Consider the following 19,174-nt stretch of genomic DNA (forward strand, 5'->3'; position numbering starts at 1 on the left):
AAGCTTCCCACACACACAGGGGAACCGCTCTGAACCTCTCAGGCAGACCACCCTTCCTTCCGTCTTGTTAGAGTAGAAGACCCCCCAGCTGCCCTTAATCTCACAAAGGCTGACAATACCCTGAGCTCAGAAAAGTGACTACGTCATTCTGAGGACAGGAAGAAATCATCACTGGAGCTTTATTTTCTAGATGAGACTGACACTGAAATCAGTAAGTAGACTTTAAGTAAAGCAGATGACCCTCCACAATGAGGGTGGGCTTCGTCCTGTCAGTCGAAGGCTGAAAGAGAAAGAGGCTGAGGTCCCCTGAGGAAGAGGGGGGCCTGCCTCCAGACGTCCTTCAGACTCAGGGCTGCAGCATCAGCCCTTCCCGGGGTCTCCAGTCCTCCCTGCAGATTTTGGACTTGCCCACAATCATGCCTCCATCTCTCTCCCCCATCCCTTTTCTGTGTAGGCTCATGCAAGCGCCCACACACCCCCTATTGAGTCTGTTTCCCTGGAGAGCCCTGACTAATACATGGCTTTGGGGACACATTCTTCTCCTCTTGCCAGCGGCCACTCAGCTGTCCCCAGTGGCACCCTCGCTGGAGCCTGAGCTGGAGGGTGCTGGCCTGCTGTCCCAGCCCACACAGAGCCTTCTCTTGGAGCAGAAAACAGGGTGTGCAGTGATCCTGGAAGGAGCGCCCACGATTGAGAATCACCCATAAGAGGCCCAAAGCTCCCCGTGAGGGGTCCTTGGGAGGGGTTCTGACTGCATGGGTGGCCCTTCTTCAGAAGGTGGATGGTGAGATAGCCACTGGTGCAAAGGGCTGTGGGAAGCCCCCCAAAGTGTCCCCACCAGGGCCCCATCTCTCAAGCCAGCTTTGGGACAAAGAGACCCCAGTGCCTGAGGTCACCCTCTCTGGCTTTCCCCTGGCTCCTCCTCCCCACCTGCTGCCACCTCTGCCTGCCGCTGTCTTTACTTTGGTCTTCTGGGCTTCTTGGCACTGCCACCCTGGTGCTTGTGAGGCTTGCTGGGTGGCAGTGGGCTGTGGCGTCGGCCCCCGCTGTCTGTGGATCCTGGAGGGGGTGGGTAGACTTCAGTCTGTGGGAAACTCCAGCCAGAGTCCCGGCTGGGGTAGCGGGCAGGGGCCCTGCCCAGCGTGAGTGCCTGGCCTTGGCCTAAGCTGCCCACCAGACTCAGCTCAGACCCCCATGGGCTCTTCTCCTTCTTCCACCCCTGCCATGCCCCCGCCACCTTCTGGGCTAAGGGACCTTCCCTTCCCGACCTGAACCGCACTCTGAGTCTCTGTGGGCCTCTGCCACTCTGGGAACACCAGGCCTGTCCACAGGACTCCGCTCTGCTGGACACACGCATTAGGGTGCGGGGACCCTTGTGGAACACCTCCCGTCCCTCACATTCAAAGACATGTTGTTTAAACCGGCTGTGCACCGTTGGCCACTGCTCAGCCTGCTCTGGGCTGGGAGCTTCTGGCCTTAAGGTCATGGCTAGTAAACACCCTTGAGACCTTTTCCCCAATAACCTTTAAAAAGAAAGGCATAATAACAAGAAGTTCTCAACCTGTTCTGAAACAGTAACATGAGGGAATGAGTTAAAGGTACAGCAAGAGGGACTAAAGTTAGACATAAGGAAGAACTTCCTGCATAGGCCCAGCCCTCCCTGGTGGGCCTTAAAAGCCTCTTGCTGATTTATACCCATCCTTCCAGATGGCTTGGTTGTGTATTCATTCAGGGGGTGAGAAAATAGTGCCAGTGATGCCAGAAGGGGTTTCCTATCCATATGTGCCGTGGGCTGGGGTGAGGATGGCAGGAATGTGGATAGTAACATGACTTAAACGGTCTCTAGGATTTAATAGACATGCAGGAGACCTTCCTGCTTCCAGATACACAAACAGAAGAAGGGGAAGGAAGAGGAAGAAGAGGAGAGGCACTGACAAAACTGCGTCTTGTGATTTAAGGCTAATCGCCAGGCCGGGGATGTTATGGTAAAAGCACATAATACTGCTGGAGAGCGTGCGAAACTCAGCACGTTTCTGGGAGATGCTCTGGCAAGACGTTATTTTAAATGAAGCAAAACAAGCACACTTGCTTCTGGATGAAAGGAGCGGGGTGGCTTGGCTTTGCTTGTGCTCTAGACCTGCGTCCAATCAAGTGGCCACTGGCCGCATGTGGCTGTGGGATGCCGATGACGGAGTGCTTGCTGAACGTCACATCTGAGGCAGATGTGTCCCACTGTCACCCCCTGACTTTTCCCCATGGAGGTCGGCCTGAGAATTCTGGAAGGCATCAGTGGGGGTTGTGGGGCTGCACTGGGTGGGGAGGCGGCGGGCACTGACCTCGGATGTCCCGGGGCAGGAGGGGTGCCCTGCTGGGGCCAGTGCCACTCTGCCACGTGGCTCTGGGGAGGGTGAAGCTGACCTCAGGTACATGGAGTGAGTTCTCATCTAAACAGTGAGACCAGAGAGACAGAACGCAGTGTTGAAGGAGCACCCTTGGCCTCAGTGAGAGGGGGACCATTCATTCGTTCATTCATTCATTCACTCGTCTGTCTGTCTGTCCACCCATCCACTCAGCTCCTCCTTAGTGAGCATCCTCCCTGTGCCAGGTGCTGCTTGGAGGCCTGGGCACACAGCGGTGCACGGGACTAACAAACGTCCCTGCGCGCATGGACGAGAAGGGGCGGGCCCGCACTGTGGTTCAGTCTGAAAGGAAGACGCACTGACAGGCTCCTGGCTGAGTCAGGCTCCGAAGGCCGGGGGCAGGGAGGCACCTGTGTGCAGGGAGGCACCTGTGTGCAGGTCTCCCTCTTGCAGAAGCTGCACTTTTGTGTTTTCTGTGACTTCCCACGTTATTTTGAGAGCTGCTGCTGGTCAACCAGACCGGCACTGGCTTGGGTTTGGTGTGGGAATTGCTGGCTTGGGCTTGCGATCGCTGCTTCCAGTGTGAGCATTCTAAGCTGCTCTGGATGGTAATTAAGGGGCTCTTACTTTGTGTGTGTGTGTAGGGGGGGTTGGGGTCGTCACATAGAAGAATTCAAGCACTTGTTAGAAGGGTTTGGGATCAGTTTTGTGCTCCCGGGATGAGCCGGGGAGGTAGCGTCGGGCACACCACTCCCTTACTTGGCTCCAGGACGGCAGCACGTTCACTCCTCCTGGTGCCACTGTCAGTGGTGGCCCTGTTCCCTCCTCTCAGAGGCACCAGGGTGGTGGCATGTAACCGCTACCCCAGACGCGATACACATCGTGCATGAATGTGGGACCAGCAAAACCACTGCCTGAGCAATCAGACTGAACTCCAGGACCTCAGCCCAGGGGCCTTCCCGGGGGCCCAGGCCACTGCAAACATTGTAAGTGCTCTATCCTCGGCCTCCCTGGGGAGGTCCGTTTTCAACACAGACCTGCCGCCCAGGCCAGAGAAAGGGGATACCTGGTCCACCCCAGCCACTTGCAGGCCCTCACTGTACACCTGCCAAGTACAACTGTGTTCTTTCTCCTTCAGAGGCAGCCAGGCACAGCATGAGGGACCCGGGGTTCCCAGCCCTGGCTGTGCCACCAACGTGCAGTGTGACCCCGACACGTCGCTCCCTCGCTCCCCGCTCCCCACCTCACCTTACCGTCTAGACCAACTGGGCTACCGATCTTGAAGGGCCATCCACTCTAAGATGCTATGACTTTTCAATCACAGGAACACTCAGTGTAGGGGTGAGAACACCTGCCCCCCATGGGGACCCTCTGCAGACACAGTTGAGGGAAGAGGGTCCAGCCTTTTTTCAGAGCCCACAAAGGAAGGAGGGCTCAGCGGCCCCGTGGACTAGCGTTCACCCCTTTCCTGCCAAGTACAGGGGCCAGTTCCAGTCTGTTCATTTTTATCTGAAAAAGGCTGATTTCCCTTGTACACAACTGGGCATTAGATGATATTAGGGAACTGCGCTTGATTGTCCTAGCTATGACATGTAATAACACTATGAGCCATCAGAGAGCGCTCTTGAAATACTTATGGGGCAAATGGCATGGGATTTTCTTTAAATAGCTCCAGGGAAGCAAACAAGCAAAATAGGCAGAAGACAGTGACACTGGAGGGTCTCATGCTTTCCCTCTACTTCTGTACATGGTGGGAATTTCATGACAAAACACTGGGGAAAGCAAACTCTTTTTCTCATCATTTATGCAAACACATTCCAAGGGGCGTATTTGTAGAGGAGACAGAATCTCGAGCTCCAGCGACTGGAGCTGGGAGGGGGGTGCAGGAGATGAGCCTCTGGTTAAGCAGTGACAAGTCACCTCCTGAGCCGAGCTATGGCCCACCACACACCACACCTGTTATTTCACAGGCACCTCACGGCTCCCCTCACCTCCTCCACGTGAGGGGCTGGGGACAGGCACTGTCCCCTGCCTGTCTGCTGGGAAGAGACGCCCTGAGACCAGCCCCTGCAGCGCAGTTCCCACCCCTAACGCCTGTGTTCTCTGTCCCACGTACTGTTACTGAGCAGGAAAGATACAAGCTTGTAAAGCAGCAAGCCTCCTGAAGGTCAAGAACTCCTCAAGCGTTTTAAGTTGTTGCAGGCCTCCGTGATTCCCGGCAAGTACAGTAGCCCAACTGAGAAATCACAGATAAATCTGAGTTTTGTCCTCAAGAGCAAAGATTTCTGAGAAGCCTCTGGAAGCATGGCTGTGAGTCAGGTGTGTCAGGTACACGCCCACCAGCCAGGCAGGTGTGGGTGTGCACACGCCCCGCCATCCTTGAAGTGTGTACCAAGAGCCCTAAAGAAGCGCCCCTCCTTTGTCCCACTGAGAATACAGACGCCAATAAAGCAAGACAGGAAGGGACGTCTGGAGGTGCGGTTGGGAGCCAGGGCTGTGGGGCCAGCCCACCTGGCTTCAAGTCCCAACTCTGCCACTCCCAGCTGTATGACCTGGGAAAGTGCCTTAACCTCTCTGTGCCTCCGTGTGTCCATCGGGATAATCGTCGTTCCTGACCTCACAGAACTATCACGAGCACAAACGGATCGACACTGGTAAAGTGCTTGCACACAACAAGCGCCAAATACATGTGAGCTGTTTCTGTGTCATCGCGACACGGGCCAGTGCTCGCAGCCGTCTGCGGAGGACGAGCCTGCTTGTCTGCCTTTCCCACTCTCTACGGGACTGATACCTTTCCAAATACAGACTCTAGGCCACTGGTCACGGGGTGTGGTGTGGTCGGTGCCCTAGGCCTTTCGGAGCGCTGGGCCTCAGATCCTGCACGTCCGGTTGGAGGTCAGTACCAGCTGCTGGGCACTCTGAGGGCCACGCACAGCCACCACTGTCCCTTTACAATTGTGACAAACTGGAAACACCCCTGTCCTGTAAAGGGCAGACGTCACCTCACTGTCACCCACACAGGTGTCATCTTCTAGAGCCCGTTTCTGGATGGGGACAGTGTCCAGTGCATCTGATTTATAATTTTACCTATTTCCCAAACTTTTCACGATGAGCATGTATTATTTTTGTAAAAACGACCACCTCAGGAGCCAGGATCCAAGCCATAGGGGTCAAACATGCAGGCAGAATAAAGGCAGCCAACTGTGCGTGCACAGTTTTACTCATTTAAACCCTACTGGGGTGTCAGGCGGGCCAGAAGCAAAGCTGAGCACTCTGTAAACGTTTCTCTTCACGCAGCCAGTGGCCTGGCCCTCTCACTGTCCTACAGACTCGAAACCAAGGAGCAGACAACCGATAACAGCCCCAACTGTCACACTTTCCATGGATTCACAGCTGAAATGGGGTGGGGGAGAGGCAGAGTGCAAAAAAAGCCAACATGCAATTTTTTTTAGTTTTCTTTTTGACCCTGTACCTGCATGGAAACTGAGGCTGGGTTTCATGTTGGAGGCCACAGGAACAGCAGGGAAAAAGCTCCTCGCTGGGGACTTTGACAGCCGATGGGGGGCAGGCGGTGTCTGGCTCTCAGCCACATGCTCCAGGGTGCAGGGTTGAAGTTTCTCAGTTGCCTGAAGGGAGAAATCACACAGCAGGGCAGTGCGTATGGCGCAGAAAGGAAGGGATGAATGTCAAGGCCACTTGAGCTGAAGCCATGTACTGCTTACATGCCTACTGTGTGCCAGACTGCTGTAGACACACGGGGTATCTCAGTGAACATAACAGGCAGACTCTCTGCTAACATTGTCCTTAAACCCCCAAAGAAGAATGGATGGATGATGCTGTCCTGACTGTTCCACCAATTTCTCTTCTCAACACCACCCACCCCTTATGGATGGGGTTCTCATCTAAACCCACTGTAATGATTAATATTTAAATACACAGACTGAATAAAGCAGATTGCCCTCCCTCGTGGGGTGGGCCTCGTCCAATCAGTTGAAGGCATGAATAGCACGAAAAGGCTGACTCTCCAGGGAGTAGGAGAGACTCCTCCTGCCTGGGCTGGGCTGCCTTGAGCGGGGGCACTGGCTTTTCCTGCCTTTGGACTTGAACTGAAACGTCAGCTGTTCTGGGTCTGCAACTGGCCAAGGGCAGGTCTGGGACCTGTCCATCCACCTCCAGAATCACGTGAGCCACGTCCCAAATCTCTCTCTCTCTCTCTCTCTCTCTCTCTGTACACACACACACACACACACACACACACACACTCTAGTGGTTCTGTTTCTCTGGAGGACACTAACTACTACACTCACCTTCTCTTATCCTTGCTATTGTCCCACTGCCCTATCTTCAGTTCCACTGAGCAATCACCAGAGTACTTCCAATTTGAATCCACAGACACCCACAGGACATCCAGCAGAGGTGGAAAGACACCCAGCCAACCTGCCCAGAGACTAGCCTGCCTCCTCAGCGTCAGTCCGGTTTGTGTAACCAAGTGCACAGTGAGAAGGAAACCCCAGGAAGGAAGGACCCCTCCACAGGGGCCCGACCTGTGCAGAACCCGCCCCTCCCCCGGGCAAACATACTCTCACACCACTGTGATCAATCTGACACGCTGCTGTGAGCTCTCAGATTTTTGCTTAAATGTCGTGGAGACTTTTTCACAGGCCAACATTGTCCCATATCCAAAGAAAGTGACTCAAAATGAAAAACACCGCTCCCAGCAGGATGCTAAAGGATTGTGTGTAACAGTCACGAACTTAGGACAAACTACAGGGCCAGTTAACGGGGACCAGAGAACAACAAGTGGCCACAAGTGGACGGCTTGTGGCCAGTTTCCTCTGCAGACAGTGACGGAGGGCCTGTGTGTGCCGCGTGGTGCCAGACACGGCGAGAAAAGAAAGCGCCCCAGGGTCAGTGCCCAGCAAGGCACAATATTATTTAGCTGCTGTGTTTTGGAACCAAGTAATGTCCCTTTTTAAAGTTAAAATACAATTACTAGGGGGCACATGAAAAGTTATGAGATAAAGCTAAGGAAAAAGCAGGTGAAGCCCTCTGCCCACTGTTATGGCACAGAGGATGTGTGCCATGTGCCGCTGAGCGGAGGGAAGAAGGTCCCGGTGAAGGTGTCCTGTGGGGCCACGTCCTCTCTCGCCTCGGCATGGCTAGCGCCCTCCTCACCCTCTGTGACTTTGTGAAGGTCAGTCCCTGACCTTCCCGCCCTGCTGTCTGGCGGGACCCCTGGGACAGGAAAGCCCGGGCCTGTGTCCACCCACCGGCCGCACGCTCCAGCTGAGGGAGGGTGACTGCATCCTCCAGGCCTTCCTGTCCACGGAGCCGGCCCTGCCTGGGCTGGTGTGGGGCCACCTCCTGTCTGCTGGGCTCGGGGCCCTGGAGTCCAAGGCTACTTCCTCTGGGAGGTGCGGGGAGGAGTGGCAGCTGCCATCGCAGTCCTGCGCCTTGGAGCGCCGGGTGGCCGCGATGAGGGTGATGGCCTTGGTGCTGACAGCCATCTCCTTGAGGGCCTCTGCTGCCGTCCTTGGGGTGCCCCACTCCAGGCCAGCCAGGGGACACAGCTTGGAGCCCAAATGCTTCACACTCAGGGAGCTCGGCTTCTATAGGACACCAGCACCAGCGGGTGGCCAGCTGTCCCCGGGCTGTCCCTGTGGCCCATGGTGCGGCCCCCAGAAGGAGACCCAGGGACAGTGACTCAGGCAAGTAGTTGATTTGAGGGGAAAGACTGCTGGGGGGCGGGTAGGAACAAGGGCCACGGAGGGCGTGTGAGAAGCAGCCTCTGGCCTAGGACATTCTCTGACAGAGCAGCACTCAGGCCTCAGGGTCAAGGCACCAAGGGCTGAGGGGTCCGGATATTTACACACCCCATCCCAGAGTCGCTGCTGGGGTCTTCTCCAGGGGACCTAACACCCAGCACTCTGGCATGGGCACCTCCTCAGCAGAGTCACACAATTTTGATGATCGTTGTGATGGCTGCTTACGGAGAGTCCTCTTTCTGGAAGCTTCTCTCCTGCCTTGGCCCAGTGCAGCTCTGCTGGCCCATGACCCTACTGGGAAGGGAGACCTCCCAGAGCCCGGGGCCCTGGTTGGCACTACACACCCACCTCCTGAGTCGGCGGTGTCAGCAGGACACGGAGGGATGATGGAGGGAGGAGGGAGTCCTGCTTTCCCAGCATTTTTGAGGGTGTTGCTTTCGATGACTTGTAACCATCACTGTGGAGGAAATACAGAGCCACTCCAGGGCCCCTCAGGCTTTTGTTGCAGCCAGAGGAAAAGCAGAGCCAGGACCTCTGGCTACTGTGGCCCACAGGTCAGGGCACGTGGCCTCTGCCCCACTGCTGTGTTTGGGGCCAAGCTGGGAGCACTTACCCCAGCTCACGCAGCCAACAGGTACATGCTGGTCACCTCCTCGGGCCCATCCTGAGCCCAGAGCCAGGTGTGTATTGGTTCACAGAGGTGTGGCCCTGCCCTGACCACATCTGCATTCTCGGGGGGGGACACACACCAAATAAGCAAGCAGACGTGTGGGGCAGGGACCAGCCTGGCCCATTCAAGGCTCAGTAAGGAGGTGGGGGTGGGACAGAGCCACGTGAGATCGCACAGGACCTTATGTGGAAGGGACCTTTGGACCGCCTTTCAGCTGTAACTGTCCATGGTCCTACGATTCTACTGTCTAAAAGAGAGGGCATGTCTAGCAGCCCCGTCAGGTCAGTCCACCAGTGACTGTGTAAGAACAAAGCATGAAGCATCAAACCCAGGATCCCTGATGAGTGGCCGTGGGCTCTGCTTTGTCATCTACAAAATGGAAAGGGTAATAACCTGCGCCCCTGGGAAGGCTGTAGGAGCTCGACGGCCTGTGGGGGTGTAGGCGCTCTGCACGCTGGCAAGGCCTCCGGGCACCGTCAGCAGAGCTGGGGCAGCAGCATGGGCCCTGGACACAAACGCCGGCCTCAGTGCCTACCCCACTTGCCGACGATGAACCTGGGCAAGGCAATGAGCCCTTCTGAACTGTTTCCACATGTGGCACCCCACTGGGTGCCCAGCAGCTGGAATGCCAGCCAGCCAGCACAGAGAGGTGAGCAATGGCCACCAAGGGCCAGTCTGACTCGGGCAATAACATTTCCTGCACCAGCCCAGAGTTCAGACATCGCCGAGATTTGCTCTTGGGGTCAGGAGCAAGCTTTACCCTCCCCACCTGCCCCTCACACCTGCAGGACAGCTCCTGAGGGCAGGGTTGTCCTTCCTGCTCAGTTGGCAGTCACTCAATACGTAGTTAGATCTGGCAGATACTGCTGTATGCCTGCCCGACAGCCGTCCCCTTCTCCCTGGGTAACGCACCCCAGGGTGATTTGGGCCCAGCTGGCCCACGCCTGCTGTGGTCCACCTTTCCCCTCTTCCTGGGGAACTGGCTGAGGAGTGAACATGTCATTGCATTTCAGCCATTTGGTTGTTAGGACACATCTGCTGGGGGAGCTTCTGGAAGGGATTTTTCTCCCATATGAGAAAGAAACCCCAGACCCTCCGTTCTTCTTTGAGATGTGGTTATATGAAGGTGTGATGTATGGAGCTGTGGCAGCCTCTTTGACATAAGGGGAGACATTATTTACGTGCCAGAAACAGCAGAACAGAGAGATGGGGACACCGAGGGCCATGGGCATCACCAAATCATTAAATTAACCGCCTGAGTCTACTCGCCTCCCAAATTCTCCTCAGACATATACATCTGTTTGATTGGCTCACTGTCCTTGAGAATTCTGTTACTTGCAGCCAAAAGCATTCTAACTGACTCGGAGCCAACAGCAATTGGAAAGTTAGAAGAGATTTGGAGAAAGAAGCGCAGTTCCTACACAGAGTCCTGCTTCAATGAGAGGCTAATCAGCCTCCTTGCCCCACCCCCTTGCGTGTGAGGTGTCAGCATAACGGCAGCTCTAGTTATTGTGTCCCCACCACATCAGGCACTTCCAGCCCCACAGGGAGGTATCATATTGTGTCAGCACCTCCCCCCAAGTTCCCGTGTTGCAGCCCTAGCCCCCAGTGTGACTATCTGGAGACAGGGTCTCTAGATGGTAACAAAGGTAAAATTAGGTCATAAGGGTGGGGCCCTGATCTCACAGGACTGTGACTTTATGAGACGAGGAGGAGAGCAATCTCTCCCTCCAGCATATGAGGCCACAGCAAGAAGGTGGCCTCTGCAAGCCACGAAGAGAGCCTTTCCCAGGAGGCATCTAAATGTTCATCCAGCCTCCAGAACTGTGAGAAAATGAGTTCCTGCCGTTTTAGCCCCCGGTATGTGGTGTTTTCTTAGCGGCCCCAGCTGAGTAAGACAGTGACACCAACTGGCAAATGTGGACACTTCCAACGAGGTGATGAGCCTGTAGTGCCCAGCCTCCTAGTCTAAGTTCTGGTGCGTTGGAAAATGCCAAAGCCGAGAGTCAAAAGGAGAGAAAGAGGAAGAAAAGCACAGAGGGGGGGAGTACGTGGCTAATAGGGAACAAAAACATATCCAAAGTGAAAAGGTCTTTCTAGCATCGAGCTGCCCAACCTCATACTTGCTCCAGGCAGGGCTCCTCCTAGGATGTGCTCATGCTTCACACATCCCTGCAAGGACGGGGACACGGGACACCCTCCGGAGGCATAACGGAGGCTCTGACACCCCAGGGTCATGACTCCGTTGGCCAGCCTCTTCCGGAACCCAGGGCATGGTGGTGCGTGGCCAGGTGAGGAAACGCCTGCTGACCTGTCCGTCTCCAGCAGCACTGGTGGCAGCTGCAACGGGGCTTCCCACGGGAGGTCCTTCCTGTCGTCAGGCTGGCCTTGGCTGGACTCCTCTGGTGGTGGACATGTGTTCCTAGCAGAGCCATCCTGGGACCAGACAGAAGAGTTGAGGAAGGTGGGCAAGAGGCCAGCTGCGTCGTCAAGCGGAGGTCCCTGAGGGGTCACCGGCAGGGCCCTTTCCTCCTGGCCACTATGCGAAAGAAGCCACCCAGCGGGGAGGCCGGCCTGCCAGCCCATTAGCTCACGTCCAGCTGTGCCGCCCACACAGACAGAAAGGTTCTGGGCAAGGGCGAGTGCCAGGGACCAACGGCGGGGTGGCCTTGACCCTTGAGCAGAAATGAGGCATAGGGGAGACGGTTGGTGTCAAAGCACCCTCAAAAGTTAGCAGGTCCTCAAATAATTAAACACAGAACCACCAGGTGACCCAGCGAATCCACTCATGGGTCTGTGCCCAAGAGAACCGGAAGCGGGGTCTCAAAGATACCTGCACCCCACGTCCACAGCAGCGCTGTGCACAGGCGCCAGGAGGCGGGAGCAGCCCGGTGTCCACTGACGGGTGAATGACAGACAAACGCGGTCCCTCCACACAGTGGACGTTACTCGGCCTTAAAAGGAAGGACACTGACCCCTGCTACAGCATGGATGGATCCTGAGGACACTGTGCTGATGAAACCAGCCAGTCACAAAGGACACACTGTGTGATCCCACTGACATGAGGACCTAGGGGTCACATTCATAGAGACAGAGAGTAGATGGTGGTGCCTGGGGCTCAGGAGGGGGATGGGGTTAGTGTTTCATGGGGACAGAGTCTCAGTTTGGTATAACAGCTTTTCTGAGTTCTGTGAGTCCTTCTGGCACACTGAGCTGAGGGTGGTCTTGGGGACCCCGATGCAAACTCTAGGAAAGGATTGTTTTAGAACGGACACGTGTTTGGGCAGAACAGGAGAGGGGTGCACAAAGCCGTAATAGTCTGTGAGCAGGAAAGCGATGGAGAGAGGACTGAAGCAGAGGCCCGAGAGAGCCGTCCCACAGGCCGACCGACACCCGACAATGGCAGCCCCCGGGACCTCTATAACTGGGGCTTGGGCAGTGGCTTTAGATGCAGTGGGGCCCCTGGGCCCTCCCTCAGGCCACACTTCCGGGAACTGCCCCTCGCCCCTGTGGCAAAAGCCTGGAGGTTTCTCCTTCTCCTGAGAAGGCAAAGCAGAGCTTCTGTGGGCTGGGACCCCAGGCCTTGTCAAGGGCATGGGTACAGCTCGTGAGGACAACAATTGTCTAAATAATGGACACAGAGCCCCCACCCCAGCCTCGTCCCTGGGGAGTCCCCAGAATAAGCATCAGAAGCCACTGTCAAGCAGGAGCCTGGAGGCACCCCTGGAGAACCAACGAGCCCAAGAGCAGAGACCTCAGGCTGAGCATCTGGCTGAGGGCCCCAGAAGACGCCTCTCCAGTCACTGAGGTAACAGGGCCACCCCACGCTCAGACTTCCTTCCCCTCGGCTTTTCTCTCCCACAGGGATTTTTAGCAACAGCCCAGGGTTGCAGACCTAGTGTGAACAGCACCCACCCCAGGAGTGCCTTCCCCAGCAGACCCCAGGGCCCGGGCTGGCCTCTCCGGAAATCTGCCTGAATGTGCCCTGGGGCTGGGGATCGAGGCTCAGCCAGCAGCACTGGGGCACCTTTCATGGGTGGGTGGGTGCCCCCTGGGCCTCGCACACAGGCCAGGGGCCCAGGTTGGGCAGGAGGGGACATGCTGAGCCTCGGGGGTCTTACCTGCCGGTTGCCGGCCACCACTGATTGCAGCAGCAGCAGCCGATTCAGCGAGCCCTCGCCCAGCTCACGGCAGTACAGGCCATAGAGCTTGTCCAGCGGTGCCGGCACCTGGATGCCACCATCTGCAGGAACCAGGGAGCAGACGTCAGGGCAAGCGCCCAGCATGCTTTTAAAGGCTCCTCCGTCCGAAGGTGTAAGGCTGCTTCTCCAACCTGATGAGAGGTTTCTCCACGGGGTGGGGTTTCTGTAGCCAGGACTCCTCATGCGTCTCTCGCGTTAACATTCTCCTACTATGCTCACGTATTGCCTTTTCATCATAAATACTATGAGCAATTCTAAAGCGTACATAACACTTAGTTTAAAAGTTAAAGAGCCACTCCTAGGGTAGACTCAAAAGAGCTGAAAACGGGTGTTCCAACTGGAGAGCCGCCGTGTGGGCTAGTGATGGAGTCTCACTCGGCCACTGACAGAACGAAGTGCTGACAGAACGAAGCGCTGACAGACACGCTGCAACACAGACGGACCTTGTCACCACGACGTGGAGCCAACGCAGCTGGTCACGAAAGGTCACCAAGCACACTATCCCACTTAGTGAAACGTCCAGACCAGGCAAATCCATAGAAACAGAACGCAGGTCAGTGGTCGTCAGGGTGGGGAGGAGGGGAGTGGAGTGAGCACTTAGGGGTGTGGGGTTTATTATGGACGAGCAGAAATACTTTGGAACGAGAGGTGATGGCTGCACAGCAACGCAAATATACCAAATGTCACTGAGTTGTACCTGTTCAAATGGTTAAAATGGTGAATCTTATGTAAATTTTACCTCTATTAAAAAAAGTTAAGTAAGAAATTAAAAGACGACCTAATTATAGCTCTGGCAAAATTTGACAGCTTAGAGGCGGGGACTAGACAGGTAGTTGGGTTGTAAGTAAACTGTTTTCTTTTCCAAAACGTTCTTTAACGTTGTCATAACTTTGTCGAAAGAACTGTGTTTTCCCTGTTATAGGAGGAACTGGGAGGTGCCCCTAAGGGAAGCGCTAATGAGTGTTGACGATAAAAGTGTGATTATGATGATGGTGGTGATGTGAACACACCAAGCTCCTTTCAGCTCCAGATGCTACAACACACGTGCTGACACACGTGCACATGTGCACACATGCACACACGTGGCCTCAGCTGTGCAGTCTGCAGTTTGGTATTATATCCATGTCACTATCCCGAGGTCATGGAAAACGATGCCTTGTTTCAGCAGATATGCCTTTAGCACTTAAGGGATCAAAGAGTGTTTGAGGAGCGAGAGAAGGAGACAGAACCCTAGAGTAAAAGTGGGCGATGTGAGCCTGGAGGAGTTCTTTGTAGTGTAGTAACTTTTCTGTAAGCCTCAAATTCCGTCAAAATAGTGTTGGAAGAAAAGAGGTATGAGGCAGGAGGTAAGAGGCAGCAGGGAAAGGAAGGGGTGCCGCCGGCACAGCTGCTCACTGGGAACAGAGGACCCACGGGGCCGGGGCCCGACACGGGCGGGTCGTGGGGACGCACGCGCAGACGGCCGAGCAGTCCCCCAGAGGTGGTTCAGTGCCTCCCAGAGCACGTCTGCAGAGGTCGCTGTGCGCTCATAAAGCCGTTTCGAGGCTACACAGGTAAGTGAGCGAAAGCAAGGCACCGAACGGGCTGTGTGTGTGGTGTGCTCCTGTCGCACACGCGTTGCTCATACCCCCGAGGGGCTATGCAGGTGACGGAGCGATGGAGGATAGGGTTGGATGGCAGGCAGCTGGTGTGGCCTGCTTTGCCACAGGGACTCTGAGTTTTGGACCATGTGCACTGCCTACTCTTTCCAGAAAATAACTACTGAAAGTCCGAGCCGCTGTGCGGCCAGCAGGACGGCCTTACCGTGAATCAGCTGCTGCTGGCCCTGGATGACGTGCTCGCAGAGCTGCCGGTGCTGGTGGCAGCGCTGAATGACGCAATCCTTCTGGCAGAGCAGGTGCTCCCGGCGCAGGCTGCTGGCCTGCAGCTCCGTGTTCTCCAGCTCCAGCTCGTGTGTCCTGCACAGCAGCCGCAGCACCTCCCGCTGGTCCTCGCTGATGGCCTGCCTGGGCAGCAGCTCCTCCAGCTGCGAGGCCTTCTTCCTGGCACCAGCCAGGCGCTGCTCCAGCCCAGCCTGGCAGACAGACCAAGGGTTCAGGGCAGATGCCAGAATCTGCTCCCATGCCCGGCTGTTCTTACGGGCTGGGGTTTGCAAACTGAACTCACGCAAACCGCGGTGATCGGCTCTGCGGATGTGTGGCCGCCCCTCTGTATTAACCCTGCCTTTGTCGTGTTCTGATGCCCTGACATCCGGGGCCCTGCAGACCCTGTAGGGACGGCCCCTCCCAGGGTCAGCCGAGTCCTAGAGAGTGAACCTCTCACCCAGCAGCACACCTTTCAGATGCAAACCCACCGGCCCAGAGCTCACACTCCATGGACTGTCACTCTCTGGCCACTGTCCACCTGCCCTCATGACAGTAGCAGACAACTGTCCAAACAGCCAGTCCTAAGCCCATCACCTTGTCTCTCCTGCTCCTGCCACAGAAACCACAGTAAAGGCTCTTGTCCCCATTCCCCTCCCTCTGCCTCCTGAGGACCCTGGTGCTTCCCTGAGTGGCCCTGAATGACATGCGTGTGCCTTCCTCTTGGGAACTGTGAGTAACAAACTGCCTTTTCAGTGAGTCGCCTCTGATCTGTGGGCCTCACTACAGCAAAGCCTTGAATTTTCTATTAAGACTTTAGAACACACTTCCAGGGCTCACCTCTCCCCACTGTCTGTACTGGAAACCAGTGCTGCCTGTTCTCACACTATGAAGCCTTCACAAGCCCTGTCGGTCCTTGCAGGGGACTCTCTGAAGTGGTGCCGTCTGCATCCACCCCATCACAGACCTCTTGTCCACAGCCAAGAACCTGGGTCTCTCAGACCAAAGCAGGGGCTGGAGACATGAGGCCCAGCACGTCTACTACCGCGGCTGCTCCCACCTGCGGAGAACCAGCTGGGAGCCCCATGAGACCTGTGAGCTGTAACCTGTAACCTTACTCAACGTGGCAGTCAGGGCTCCAGAGACACAGAACCAATAGGCGAGAGTGACATACATGTGTGTGTCTATGTATGTTTGTGCATGTGTGTGTATACATATACACACAAACACACACACTAATGTATATGTTTGTGTGTGTATACACATATGCTTACACACATAAAGAGATTTAAAGGATGGGCTCACACGATTATGGGCTGGCAGGTCAGAAATCTGCAGGGCAGGTAGCAGGCTGGAAAGTCAGGCAGGAGCTGATGCTGCCGGCTTGAGGCAGAATTTGGGAAACCTCAGTGTTTGCAGGGAAGGCCCTTTGTCCGATTGGATGCGGCCCCCCCACACCATCTGGGATCATCTTTAGTTTCTCTCAAGTGACAGTCGATGTTACCCACGTCTACAAAACACCTTCACACCTAGACTGGTGTTTACCTGCATCACTGGGCACCACAGCCCGGCCAAGCTGACACAGCGGACTGACCACACCACATAACTGCATCTAGGCGCCCAGGCAGCAGTGCCATGGCTGCCTGGCATGCCACCCCCAGGATCAGTTCCCAGGAACAGGCTGGATAACAAGCGGCCTGTGCAGCTGAAGGGACATGCTCCAGCCTTCACTTCTTCCTCCTCTGGGAATGAGAGGGGACCCCTTTGGGAGGAGTTGGCTCAGCTCCCCAGCAAGACCCTATTCCCCTACTTCTCCCTGACGTCCTCCCCGGCCCCCACTGAATCAATAGCCCCTTTCTCTAGCTCCCCAGAATTCTGTCCACACGTCTACAGTGTGCTCTCATCCAGAACTCTAGTTACGTTTGTGTCCTCCCAGCAGCCTATGAGTCTAAGCCCTGCTCCCCTTTAAGCCTCCAGGGCCCAGCATTGAGCTGGACCCTTAAAACACTGACTTGTCTTTGATTGATTCGTTGACCAATTAATGGACTCACATTTACATGCTACACTGCATCTCTATCTGTATTTGGCTCTTGAAGGTCATGCTCTCTGCCTATGCACATGATTGGCTTCAGCAAAAGGTATTTTCCTTATTTTTAAATGTCAGAGGACTTTTGAAATGAGACCATGTAATCTCTAAACTTCAGCAGGCAGAGGCAGTGATATATGGAGGTTCTTGGTTTGGCCACATAGCTTTTAAGTATAAGCGTCGCTGGCTTTTCCAACATGACATCACAGACACATTCTCCACTTGCCTGCAAACATGTCACTAACAGGCTGGGACAGCAGCCAGCTTCCCTGGCATTTCCCCGAAGTCTCCACCAACCGCCGGTTCTGCCATTTTCTGAAGGGAGTTTCTTAGACAACTAGCTACTACATAAACAGCTCATATATACAGCTTGCTCTTCTCAGGAAACAAAAATGTGATGAGACTTCGCTCTGCAGACAGGAACCTGGAGTCGGGCACCCTCTGGCCATGTCGCTGCCTGGTGTCACGTGCCCAAGACCAGACTCGGGGAGACAGAGCCTGACGCCAATGGGAAGCACTTGGCAGAGTGGGCATTGCTCGCTCACCACGTGGTGGGTTACTACAAAGGGTCACTGGGAGCTGGAGGCTCGTGCCCCATGGCCACGGCCATGGCTCCTCTGTCCCCCAGGGCCTCTTGCCCTGGGCCATGGCCCTGCAGCCCCCAGTGTGACATGGGTTTTGCAGTCAGACCCATCAGGTCCCAGCTCTCCTCCTCCTGGGACTTGGGACAACTTGTCTAATCTCTCTGAACCTCGATTTTCCCATCTATAGGACGGTCCTGGTCGGCCCCATGCCGGGGGCTGTTGTCAGAGGGCCCAGTGCCCCAGAGGCAATCAGTAAACGTCAGTGACTCTCATCGTCACTGTGTGACATGGACGTGCCCAGCCCCTCTCCCCACCTTGAGGGCCACAATTTTCCGCTGTTCGGCTAACAGCATGTTGACCTCCTCTCTGGCCAGGGCCTCTTCCTGTGACTCCGCAGACTTGCCCGTGTCCCCGTCTTCGTGGGCCGCCACCTGCTCCTCATCCCTCTCAGGTGTCCTGTCCTGGGTGTGATGGTGGGTCTTCTCATGCTCCCAGCTGCGGCCATGACAGAGGGGTCAGGGGAGCAGGGGAGGGATTGGGCCAGGGGTCCTGCCTGGGAAGAGAGGGAGCCCTTGACTAAAGTGCCCCTGGGGACCTGCAGGCAATAGAGGGAGGCTGGACAGTAGCACAGAAAGGAGCTCCCAGCAGTGGCCCCACTGGTCCTGCTGATCTCCCTGCCCCACTGGGACGGCCGGCGCTGGGGCCCTGGGTGAGGCCGCGGGACGGCACACTCACTCTGCCATGGTCAGCAGGTGGCGGGATGCGTCGACGTGCAGCTCGATGCTGGCGTTCTCCAGCTCCACCAGGCTGTGCCGCATCTCCAGCTGTTCCTTGAAGGCCCTGACCAGCTGGGCCCGGATCTTGTTCATCTGCAGGCGGCTGTCCTCCTCTGTGTCCTGGGCGGACGTTGTGACTGGGGGCAGCAAGGGGGCCGCTGTACCAGAGGCAAGGCCACCTAAGTCAGTGTTGAACTCCATGCTTGCCCACCACAAGAGGGTCTGGTCCAAGGAGGAGCTCAATACACAGGTGTGGGTGGGTAGATGATGGGTACATGATAGATGGGTGCATGGGTGGGTGGGTGGATGGGTGGAGGATGGATGGATGGGTGGGTGGATGGATGGAGGATGGATGGATGGATGGGTGGGTGGATGGGTGGAGGATGGATGGATGGATGGATGGGTGGAGGATGGATGGATGGATGGATGGGAGAAAATATTTGCAAACCATATATCTGCTAAAGTGTTAATATCCAAAATATGTAAGGAACTTATGCAACTCAATAGCAAAAGCCAAATAATCCAATGTAAAAAAATGGGCAAAGGACCTTAACAGACATTTTTCCGAAGAAGACAAATTGCCAACAAGCACAAGAAAAGGTGCTTAACATCACTAATAATCAGGGAAATGCAAATCAAAACCAGTGAGATATCCCCTCACACCTGTGAGAATGACCATCATCAAAAAGACAAGAAATAACAAGTGTTGGCCAGGACGTGGAGAAAAGGGAGCCCTGTGCACTGTTGGTGGGAATGTAAATTGATACAGGCACTATGGAAAACAGTATGGAGGTTCCTCAAAAGATTAAAAATAGAGCTACCATATGACCCAGGAATCCCTCTTCTGGGTATTTACCCAAAATAAATGA

At 55.5% G+C, this 19,174-nt stretch overlaps 1 protein-coding gene across 1 annotated transcript in view; it reads right to left on the bottom strand.

Moving 5' to 3' along the window:
- Window positions 1-260: 260 nt before the first annotated feature.
- The window catches only part of LOC109461357 (kinesin-like protein KIF19), a 33,634-nt gene continuing 14,720 nt past the window's right edge, over window positions 261-19,174 (bottom strand). Inside the window, exons 11-19 of the mRNA XM_074314005.1 lie at window positions 18,265-18,463; window positions 17,844-18,024; window positions 14,801-15,071; window positions 12,917-13,038; window positions 11,107-11,231; window positions 8,474-8,582; window positions 7,631-7,969; window positions 5,833-5,986; window positions 261-1,059 (exon numbers count right to left, since the gene is read on the bottom strand). Of these exons, the coding sequence (XP_074170106.1) occupies window positions 959-1,059; window positions 5,833-5,986; window positions 7,631-7,969; window positions 8,474-8,582; window positions 11,107-11,231; window positions 12,917-13,038; window positions 14,801-15,071; window positions 17,844-18,024; window positions 18,265-18,463 (1,601 nt within the window). The 3' untranslated portion in view covers window positions 261-958. The remainder of the gene's footprint in view (window positions 1,060-5,832; window positions 5,987-7,630; window positions 7,970-8,473; window positions 8,583-11,106; window positions 11,232-12,916; window positions 13,039-14,800; window positions 15,072-17,843; window positions 18,025-18,264; window positions 18,464-19,174) is intronic.

Source organism: Rhinolophus sinicus, linkage group LG10, assembly GCF_036562045.2.
Source record: "Rhinolophus sinicus isolate RSC01 linkage group LG10, ASM3656204v1, whole genome shotgun sequence".
NCBI classification, from domain to species: Eukaryota; Metazoa; Chordata; class Mammalia; order Chiroptera; family Rhinolophidae; genus Rhinolophus; species Rhinolophus sinicus.